General features: G+C 30.9%; 1 protein-coding gene across 2 annotated transcripts in view; it reads left to right on the top strand.

Annotated features, from left to right (window-relative positions):
- FAT4 (FAT atypical cadherin 4) overlaps window positions 1-12,032 on the top strand; it is a 157,490-nt gene that overhangs the window by 125,130 nt on the left and 20,328 nt on the right. The window contains exon 10 of one of the 2 annotated variants that reach the window (XM_012784166.2): window positions 8,082-8,186. The exons of the other annotated variant lie outside the window; for it this stretch is intronic. Within the exon in view, the coding sequence (XP_012639620.2) occupies window positions 8,082-8,186 (105 nt within the window). The remainder of the gene's footprint in view (window positions 1-8,081; window positions 8,187-12,032) is intronic. 2 annotated transcript variants of the gene reach the window in all.

Below are 12,032 nucleotides of genomic sequence, written 5' to 3'. Positions count from 1 at the left end.
AGCAGAACATACAGGCTTTGCCTTCCAACAAAATAATGTCCTTGAAATATAAATGAAGAAAAGGGACAAAAGGCATGTATAATGGAAAGAATAATAGCTTTGGTAGAATCTGATTTACCCGTAGCTTTTGGGAAGTCACCTAACCTTGCTGACCTTCAATTTCTCCATCTGGAAAATGGGAATAATTGTAATTACTTATGTTTTAGGTTTGTTATAATGAGTAAATATTATGTTTGTAAAACACCTAGCACAGTGCCCAGCATTCTATAAGTGGCCATGCCAATTGGTAATATTAGTAATAGTATTAGTATAGTGGTAGTAATAGAGGTGTCCCACAAAATTTTTAAAAAGACAGGAAACCTCAGTACAGAAGATAACTGTGAATCTTACCAGAGTTGTAGCATAGGATCATGAGTAATAAATAGGGCTATATACATGCTGAGTTCAGGATTTCTAGAAAATTTTCCTCACTCCCCAAAATTTCCCACCCACCCTCCAAAAATTACTTCCTCAACTGAGAATTCAACAATAAAGGTTTATTTGCTTGTCCTATTATAGTAGAATTCACTTATTCACATAGGTTTAGATTGAGTTTACATTAAGTCTTAGGATGAAGAAAGTGCAAAAGCATTTGGTCTTGATAGAGAATAGGAAAAGTGCCACTGGTGTGTGTGAAGGTACCATAAGCTGATTTCACCATTCAAATATCATTCAAGTCTTTTCACCGGTAGAATATAGACCTAAACCATGCTGGAAGGGAGACTGGAAAAGGAAGTTTTCAGACTTCTAGCCCCTGCAATACAGAAAGATAGGAATGATGCTGAATGTCAACAGATAATATCTGGCATAAAAAGGTATTATTATTTTGCCTATTTTACATTGCAGGAAATTGAACCTACACTCTAGTGACTCTAGCGCTAGAGCTGCCAAAGTCTATAACACAGCCTGTTTCTGTGAGGAAGGTTATTTGAAGTTATATATTAACATTACATACTTCCCCTTGGAGTTGACTGCAGTCTCCATTGCACAGATGGAGATAAGCCAACCGATCAGGACTGATGTAAACAAACATAAAGTTGAGTAATTAATATGACTCTTACATTTTTTCAAATCATGTAATTCATTGTTTCAAATTCTATATGACCAAATCAGCCAGTAAAACTAGCAGATAAAGTCTGATAGTTTTATTTCTTGTGTTTCATTTTGCAGGAAATAATATAACAAAAAACATAGTCACAAATGTTAATCCATACTTTAAATTAATAATATATTGTACAGTTAATGTTCTTTGTAAAGTGAATTTCTAAAGGATCTTTTTGAGTTAATGTTTTTAGCTAATCTCTGCCAGGTACCCTGACTCAGGAAGATAGCACTGATGCACTAAAGCATCTTAAAGATCTAGTCAGAGCTAAGAATCCAAAAGACAAAATTCATACTTACATGTATGTGTGCCTCATAAAATGAATTTTTAAAAAATTACTCATGCTGGCTAAATTTTACTTGTTACTGTTCATTAAATACTAGTGCCTTAGTAAAGCCTTGCTTCTTCAAGGACTGTATATAGTCACATATTTTTTGACCATCAGAAATATTTCAAATCACCTATGTTTTTCATACTCTATTTACTTTTGTGAGCTTTCCCTTGCATTTTATCAGTGACATTTTTTCAAAGTCTAAGGAATTACAAATTGTAGCTGCAAGATTTTCTGAGCTTTCTGCTTAAAATGATCCTTCAGCCACTAACTCCCCATCTCGCGTGCACACACACTGTCTCTCTCTTCCACAAATACCACCGCATATCTTATGTGTGTATTAGTCCATGTACATAGCTATAAAGAAAATACCTGAGAGTGGGTAATTTATAGAGGAAAGTGGTTTATTTGGTTCACAGTTCTGGAGGCTGTACAAGAAGTGTGGTGCCAGCATCTGCTTCTCGTGAGGGCTTCAGGGAATTTCTAATCAAGGCAGAAGGTGAAGAGGGAGCAGGTGTATCATGGTGAAAATGGGAGCAAGAGGTTCCAGGCTCTTTTAAACAACCAGCTCTCATGTGAACTAATAAAGGAGAACCCACTCATTATTTCAGAGAGGGGAGTGAGTCATTCATAAGGGATCTACCTCCATGACCCAAACACTTCCTACCAGGTCCCACATTCTTCACTGGGGACCAGATTTCAACATGAGATTTGGAGGGGCCAAAAACATCCAAACTATATGAGTGTGGAGTTAGAAATTGTGCTAAGGATTAGAAGAGTGAGGGGCTTATGAATCAAAACAGACTGAGAGACTTCATCCTCAGAATCCCACAGGGAGCAATTATGTCTTAGCCGGACAGAGATTTTGTGTAGAGAACATCCTATAAGGATGCAACTATGAAAATGAAAATTATAGAAAAAAATGTGAAGGGATATAGTTATTACCATATTGTCACCAATTTATTCCTGAAATAGTTTTAAGGTTTATTTTAAGTTTGTAACCATGCACATATAATAAATATGAAATAACTATATTTCTGAATGAATGAATGATTTAAGGGGATGAATTTGTTTGTATAACTTGCATTTCTGATCTCTTTTTCTTAGTTACTAGAAAAAGAACCTAAAGGAAGTATTAAAAAAATAGATTGTAACATATTCAGTTACAATCACTTTATGTTTCATTGCTAAGAACATTTTCCTATAATTTCATTTTTATATCACCAAATAGAACTTCAATTAGCTGTAGTAAAGAATATTAGAAAAAAATGAATAAAGTTTTTTGTAGCATAGGCCATGCAAAACATTAATTTCTAAATTTTCACAAAATTTAATGATACAAAAAATTACATCAGTTGTCAATATACCTCAGTAAATCAAAAAAACATATATTTCATAGTATTCATGCCTCAGAATTCCAGAGGATCCTGGAGGAAAATGTTAACCTAATAACAACAAATCTGGTATTTCTTTTCCTATACAAATGAAAATGTAATGCATTTAATAGAACGATAATTAGCCAACACAATTATAGCCAGTAACCACCTCAGCATTTGTCTTCCTGCTCCTGATTTTTCACTGCTTGCAGTACATCCCTGGCATTAAGTCCTTCATTGTAATGAATGGTATTGTAAAAGGCAGCATGTAGACAGAGCTTATTTCTAAACCTGGATCTCTTATAACATGTTTAGTTCATAGTCCCTTTAACCTTTTCCATTCACTTTCACACATCTGGATGCATTTTAGGTGCAGTATTTGGAATAATGCCAGGGGTTTATTACCATATGGAGAAGTTTTACTATGTTCTCAACCAAGTCCTGATATTTCAGGCAGGATGAGATTTGTCCATTCATCACTTTTATGTCATTTGACAGTATAATCAGTAATATTTTTAGAGATATAAAAAGTTATATACAGTCTGTGCATAGTAATTTTACTAAGAAACTTGCCAAATAGTTGCTTTTATAAAGGAAGGAGTAACTAAGAGGCATTCTTTTAAAATCTCTACCATCATATATTACTCTTGATGATCATGGGACCAGAAAACCATAGAATATTAAAGAAATTTAGTGAGTAGATAAGAAATGAAATTTTCTTCAAGATATAGAAGAGTGGCTGATGTAAGAGAGGATAAAGGGTGCAAGTCTTGTTTTGATTTTAAGTCCAAGAATGAAATTAGGCAGTTTACCTTAGGCAATACATTAACTTATTAAGGCATTAATGACTTATGCTTGTAGTAACTTAAATGCTTCTCATTTTTGTGGAAGATAAGCATGTATTTGTAAGCTTATCATGATTATTATATGTGCAACAATACATAATCATTTGTAGTCTCATTGAAATCGTGTTTGTATTTGTGCTTGTTATTAAATACAAAGGTAAAAATATAAAAGTAAAAAAGGTATTTTTTTTTTACTTGCAACCCTTGTCAAAACATGGTATTTTTTTTCTTTTGTTTTGATGTAAAAAACCCATAATGTTATTAAGCAGGATATTTAGATGGACCATCTTCCTAGTGCCCTTAACAATAATGTGAAACAATTGCACAGTGTGCAAAAAACAGCTGCTTTCTGCGCAAATAAGAAAAAAATTTATAAGCATAAATACATAAATATTCAGAATGAACACCAAACATATTTTAGAATTATATTTATTAATAACATAATCAATTTACATGTAATGGGGACTTTGATAGCTGCACATCCTTCCCCCCCTCTGTGTATAAATTAAGAGATACAAAAATAATACTCGTACTAGTCTAATACATATGTATCTATGATCTAAGATATTGAATTGAAGGCTACATGAATTATAGAATATGAAAAGTTATCGCATCCTCATGGGGTGGTCTAGTTTAACAGCTGAGAATAAATTCAGCTCTGCTCTACATAGCTCAACATTAAAATGTGCTATTGGACAAGTAAAACTTGAAGATACATCCTTGTTGAAAAGGCCATAGGTGATCACAATAGATTCCGTTTATGTTTAACACATCATCACATCTTCTGTCCCTGAAGATAAAGATACAGGCTCAATTTCTCCTGGAAGTTTAAAGCATAATATTGGAAAGTCTTTGGATATGCTGGCCTCCAATTATGCATTTATTTTCATCTTCAGCAATTGTTATTCCTCATGTGCTAAGAATTTACACTTCTTGAAGCACATCTCCTTCTATCTCTGATAAATAGTGTATGTCAACACAATTAATTGATGGATGTCAAAGCAATGAGATCAGTTTATTCTTTTAAACAGCTGCTATCACAGTAAACATATCTTGTTAGAAAAAGGCCTCTTGCATTCAAGAGGTATGGATGCCTAATTTTGTGCAAGTCCTATCAGTATCCTTGCAAGCCTGAAGGCAATGACAATTATTGTTAATTGACTTGCAGCATTAATTAAGTTAATGATCCAAGATTTTGTTTCACAGTGCTTCAACTTATCAGTTTATTTTGCCAGGAGCATGTTCGAGTAATTCAAACTACTTCATTCTCTGATAATCATGCCATTAATGCTACAATTTAACTAGATAGACTTGCAAAGAACAATGCAGAATTTGTTGTTGATTTCTAAGTGGGTAATAGAGTATAACCTTTCCAAATCTGAGAAATGTGCATTTAGAGCATTTGATTTGATTCTAAGTAAAGTTATGACACCCTTTGTTCATACAAAAGAAACAGGTATCTTAAATAATACCTTAAATTAAAACATTAAGTTTTCAAACTGTCTTTGAATCTAAAGACCTGGTATCATGAATTGTAAAAATGTTTACTCATTACATAGAGAACTCAACCTAAATTTTTGAATGGTAAACATTTAGATACCCTACCACCAATAAGTTAACCAATTTTTTCCCAAACTCAGCAATGCCTTTCTTTATTTAACCCTAAGCAAAGCTATTTATACATTTTGATAATTATCTACTAAGATAAAATAAGAAAATAAAATCATTTTAAATTACAATGTTAAATGAAATGTTAAATTTGTTTTTTTTTTACCATTTTCTACTTAGAATATTATATACTCAAAGAATCAGATTCTATTGAGAATTAAAGTTTTAAAGGATATTCATACTCAAAGAGAATTAAAGTTTTAAAGGATATTCATACTCAAAGCTAATATTTTCTTAGTTTGCAGCCTCTTCTACTACTTCTGTAGTCACTGTGTGTTTTAATACATGAAGGAGTCTTTATTTTCAGATGTCTTTCCAACACTCACTTTGGACTAATTGCAATAGCCTATAGTTTATATTTGAATTAAACTCAGATGGCTGCATTATATCATTTTGTAATGAGTAAATAAGATAACTGACTTATGTAAATTATACACAAAAAGAACAACACCCACATTTCTATCATTGTTTAAACCAAGATATATAAAGATAGTATTTCCAAGCAAAGTTCAAAAAAGATATAGTTGAGAGTTCTAGGAACAATAACTTGAGTTTTTATACTTGTATCTTCTTCCTAGAGAGCACATATGTCCAAGTATTTGGGAAAGTATACGTGACAGTACCCCTCCCAATTTGTTATGCTTGGTTCCCCATTTCCAGTCTTGGCAATTTTGTAATCTACTAACAGGTTTTTATGATATAAAAGCTATGTTGACCACACTATAAAATACATGAATCTGTGTATTTAATACATGTTACTTTGAACACAAGTCTAAACTAAATTTTTAGAAAAAGAAAGCAACAAAACAAAAGTCATACTTCATCCAGTAGCACACGTGAAAATTACGTATGCTTTTATAGCGAAAAAACATTGAAGGGGTGGGATGTGACTTTCCTGATGGCAAATAATCACAAGTATAGCCAGTAGGTCTTACATATTCTCTCTAGGGACTTACAGTGTTGTATCAAGAAAAAAAAATCCACATCTCTAAAATGGCCTGTCAGATATCCAGCTGGAAAACAAAATAGGAAAGAGTTCTATGAAACAGCAACTCTCTGGCTTGAAATCAAGTACAAACTTACAGTAGTAAAGTTTTCCTACCTGTTTCTCAAACGTAACACACTGCTACAACACTTAAAACCTGATTTCTGTGCCCCAAGATTAGTAACTTGTTTATTTCCATGTTCTCCCTTCAGGATAGAAAAGCATTCCGAAATTCTGTTAGCTCAGTATTTTGCCTTGTAAGGAGGTTCCCAATGTTATTTATAAAGGAAAAAATGTGTTCATGATCCTATGATGTACAGAAATGGTCTCAGCAGTGTCATGAGATCTGACTCACACACTTATAATTTCAGACCAGAACAATCATGGCTCCATAATCAAACCACAAAAACAAAAACTAAGCTAAACAAAACTTTGGCAATGTTTTAAGCATAGTTACTGTGCTGATATGCATTTTCTATGCTCAACATTAGGTCTAATTGTGAATGTAAAATGTATATGCTTTCATGAGATATTTGCATTAGGACAATCATGTTGGGAAGTCAAAAATAGCTTTACAGAAACAAACTCTATGGTAATTAAGGCCCTACTGTCAATGAATGAATATGAAATAAGAACTGTAAAACATCTCACTATTTTATGGAATTTATGAAATATATTTTATGGAAAACTAGGTTTGTTCTAACATATATATTAAATTGTTACAATAATTTAAAGTTATAGAACAGTGGCATTAGAACATATTTAAGTTTATGTAAAAATAAACAAACAACAACAAAAAACAAGTGGGATTTATACCCTAAGTTTGATCTACCATGTGATCAACTATTTAATCAAAGCTTTGTTAAAGCTGGATATGGGAACAGAAGACCTAAACAGGTCTGTGTCATAGTCTTAAAATTTTTCAGGCAAAATATTAGCTTCCAAGGGCCTTTTCTCCTTGGCCTGTGAAATCTACATATTTTCTTTGTATGGATTAATTTCCCCTACTAAGATGCAAACATCATGTAAGACCCTTGTTTGCCTTCTTCATACTATATTCCCATCTGCTATCAAGCCTGGCCCATAATACTCGATAGTAGTTGACTCAACTTAACAGATGATGTATGAAAAAAGTCTTTTTCAACTGTAAAATATGCTCCTTAGGTGATATCTTTTCAGAAAAAAGACAAATCTTCATAAATATTTGAAAATGTTAGATGTGTTTTATCATTTCTTATTTTGCTTTACAACAGGTATGTATAAGTTCAGGGCTATTTCTTGAGAGTAGAAGAATTGTAGTTTGACAAACAAGTTAAATAAGATGAATTCTTACCTTTGAAAAATCTGAATCAAGAAAATCTCTACAGTGAAAAGAATGCTATAAAGGTTTGAACTCCCCATCTGTAAAACGTAAAAGATGAAGGGACATTGACAAAGGAAATAAAGTCAGTGAAAGCATTGAAATATTTTCACCATGGCATTTTCCTAAAAACAGTTTTTTCATCCAAAATAGTTATGTAAATTATTTCCTAAAGAGTATAATATGCATCTTTATAATAGAACAACTAAATAATATTTTGAACTCTGAAATATCATTTCAATTTCTTCATGTCAAGTAAAATGTTTTTATAATTCTTTTCTCCAAGATATGCCTCAGGATGGATTTTTGCATATAGTAATGTTGTAATGATATTAATATATTTATACAATTTTAAACAAATTTGATACATTTTAGGGAAATTGTGTGAATCTTCAGTAAATTACTGTGAATGCAACCCCTGCTTTAATGGTGGTTCCTGCCAGAGTGGTGTGGATTCATATTATTGTCATTGTCCATTTGGTGAGTATAACTTATTTGTTGATAGAAAATATCAGTCTATTTTGGCACACAGCATAGCAATTTTGTTTTATTATGGCCTTGAGTGATTAAGAAAATATTATTTTATACAGGAAGTTTTCTAAAATAAAATCTTAAATCTTTAAAATTTTTTAAGTAAATTATGGAGATTCCTTTTACTAAATAGCATTGATAATTACTGGACAAATAATCGACTTAAGATACTTGAATCAATGTTGTCTCCCCAAGACATTTCACCTCAAATATTTATGGACGCCTTATTTTGAGCCTAGAACTTATCAAATAAAACATCCTTTAAGCACTACTTGACATTGCTTTCTATCTAAAATCTTTAAAAATAGTCAAAGTGTTTTTTTTGTTTTGGTTTTGCTTTTTACTTTGTTCTTTACATTAATCCAACCACTGCTATTAGAAAAATTTAATAACTCAAACTTGCAATTTTCATGATAAGTTTTTTTGTAGATAATACTACATGACTCACAAAAATTCAGACTGATGTGTTATTTTGAGGAAGAAAGTTGTTAAAGAGAACTTTTTTTTGCACATACATGTTTATTCATATTAGTGTAAGGAACTAAAGGATTCCTCCCAGGTCTTATTCAAATGTTACCCGATACTGGGCCAGCCAAGGACTATGAGAACAATTAGGAGGAAACTTTTATATTAACTTGTTTTGTGTCATAAATTTGTGATCATTCCCTTTATTTAAAGGCTGCTTAATCCCAAAACATATAATTTATCTCCAAATGACCCTGTCCTTTTCCTTAAGCAAAAAAGAAGATTTTTCTAGACTTTTCTTGTATATATTACTATGCTATATAGACCTGAAAAGTGAAGTTCAATTTCTAGTACAGAATAGAATTTGAAATATGAGCTCTCTAGTCACTAGCAACATATACTGTTATTCATTTTCAACAAATTCCATGACTCTATTTTTTATTAAGCATAACATCAATAGAATGATATAGATAAACAGAATATAAAAATATCTCATTTTGATCCACATATTTCACCAATGGTTTTGAGGCCCAGAAATTGAGCGATTTGTCCAAAGTCAAAAAATGAAATTCAAACAAAACTACCCCAGGATGATATAGTGACTAGAACACAAATTTTATTTTCAGTCCAGTATAACATTCATGGTGCCCTTCCTTTATAAAATGTCCTTGAGATTCTCACCAGGAATACCCATGAAGTAATTAAAGCTATATCAAGGTCAAAATAACCACAACTTCAGATCTCCTAACATTTTTCCTTTCTTTCTGTGGTCTCTTATCATTTTAAATGGTGCTGCTTTCTACAGACACTGCAGTCAGGTTTTATGGTTTTACTTGTGTTTTAGAATAAAAGATAAGGGGATTGGAGTGAAAAGTGGAAAATGATTTTCAAATGACTGAACAGAGTTGTTTATATTTTTAAGGACTCCTTTACATTCTAGTTGCAAATATGAGGATTTAAGAAAATCAGTAGCAAATAGTAACAAGTTTTTGCAGTAGTATAGCCGATAAAACAGTCGTTGATTGTTAGGTGAAGTGTTTTGGGATCCAAATGCACCTTCCTCTCACCCTACCAGACATCTCCACGGAAAGGGAAATAGCAGAATATAAATTAAAATAGACACAGATCACATGTAATTGGCAGTGTAGACTTCTCCCCATTCCTTCCATTGGTAAAGACAAAAAACATTACTTAAACTTAGATATTGTTAGTTGGCAACATAAACACTTATAAAATAAAACAAAACGAAAACCCTTGACACACCAATACATAATTTGAGACTACAAAGATAGAATTAAAAGGAAAAAGGATTTTTCTTCTCATATCGAATGAGAAGAAATATACAAATAACTATGGCAGATGGAATGCCTCAAGCAAATAGCCAGACATAGTTACACATGTATCCCACAGAACAACACTTAAACTATCATTTTGAAGTTAAAAAAATTTTTTGCACTATTTATCTTATCAGTAAAAGACTTACTGTTTGGATTTTAAAAAAATTTTTAGATGCTTATTTTTGGGGGATTTGTTTTAGGAAAAACTTAAAGTGCTTCTGACTTTACAAAGACAGCCTATATAATTATAACTTCTTAGAATTGCTTTGTTATTACATATGTAATATATATACACTCTGTATATATGTATAATATATATACACTCTGTATATATGCATAATATCCTATATATTAAAATTATAGTGTGTACATATGTGTGTATTATATGTAATTACTAAAATATTATGTATAAATTTCTCCATTAAGTAATTTAGATTTTATTTAATATAATACATACACACATTATTCCATATTACAGTAATTTTTATGACTTCTCTTGACCTTTAGATTTATTTCATGACATTCTATTTGAAAGGCAGATTTAAAATACTCATTACATCCTATTATTATATTTGAAAAACAAGAAGCTACCTTTCTGTAGAAACAGTAACAAAACCCTTTAAGAAGAAAATAAAATCCACAACAAAATTTTCATGTTTGAAAATGCAGAATCAGTTTGAATAGAAATGTGAAACATCTTTCCAGTATCTCTATAGTTTCTACATATAGTTATGTTCAAATTTTAAGTACACCTTTATAGATGAATTTAAATTTAATCAGGAGAAACAAGAATGGGCACATAGTATAAATCTTTTGCCTGTAATCATTCTATTTCATTCATATGCTTTATCTTTGCTTTTTCTTTAACTTCATTTACTCTTGCTGCATATATATAGTGTATATATAATATAATAATATATTTTATATAAGTAAATATAACTCATTATACACAAATATCAATTATGTATGCCATATAAATATATAAAATATAAATATTATGTGATAGATATAATAAATGTATTATATATTATATGACAATACATGTTTACTATGTCTAATATATAGGATATTAATATATCATTTCTATAATTGCTTACCTTTTCTTCAACTTCAGTTAAAGATTTAAAATAATAAATTATACATATGTTCTCATTTATAATCAATATTATCACAGTCTAGAAAGAAAAGGAAAAGATAAATGGCACAGTTTTTATATCAGCTTCTAGGCCATTTTAATTTAAAGAATGTTTAGATACAAAATGTGGTATAGTCAAAACAACTAAACAATTATTAGATCTGGTCTCAAATTTTGGCTATTTCCCATGATTCTGTGACCCTGGGCAAATTTTAAATACTTTGTAAAATAATGGCATTGGTTCCTTCAAGCTGAACAATTCTCTGATTCTAAATTTAATGCTAAAATAAATAAATAAGTCAATATAATGCATTTATAAGAGCTACAAAGCCAAAATTAAGAAATAAAACCTTTGCAAGTTAATAAGAATCATGATGTATTGGCATAGGCTAATTTTCCAATCATTTACCACAGTCTACTAATATTTGTGGGAAAAGAATTTTGGCGTGGCGTTGTAACATCAGTAAAACTTTTCAAGTTTGAAAAAGGACCAGCACAAACAAATGGGAATTCTGAATTTCAGAAAAACAAAAAGCTATTTTAAAATAGTCTTCTTTGAATCATACCCAAAGAGACTACAAAACAAGAAAAATTAAAGACTTAAAACAGTTATTTCCTCCCCTGTAAGCCATGATTCCCTTTCTCTAATGTTATGACCCTTGAAAATATCATGAAAATAGATATTGATTTTTTTAAAAAGTTAACACAAATGAGTTTGCCATCTTAAATTGAATTTAAATTGTTTTGAAGAATTACATATTAAGAAGGAAGTATCTTGGTTGAAAATTACAGCATATTAATTAAAACCTTAAAAAGATTGATAAAATAATTTTGAAAGTTTTCCAGGAAAGAAATCTA

The sequence above is a fragment of the Microcebus murinus genome, chromosome 15 (assembly GCF_040939455.1).
Source record: "Microcebus murinus isolate Inina chromosome 15, M.murinus_Inina_mat1.0, whole genome shotgun sequence".
In the NCBI taxonomy this organism is placed as follows: domain Eukaryota; kingdom Metazoa; phylum Chordata; class Mammalia; order Primates; family Cheirogaleidae; genus Microcebus; species Microcebus murinus.
This window is presented reverse-complemented; position numbering and strand designations above follow the sequence as displayed.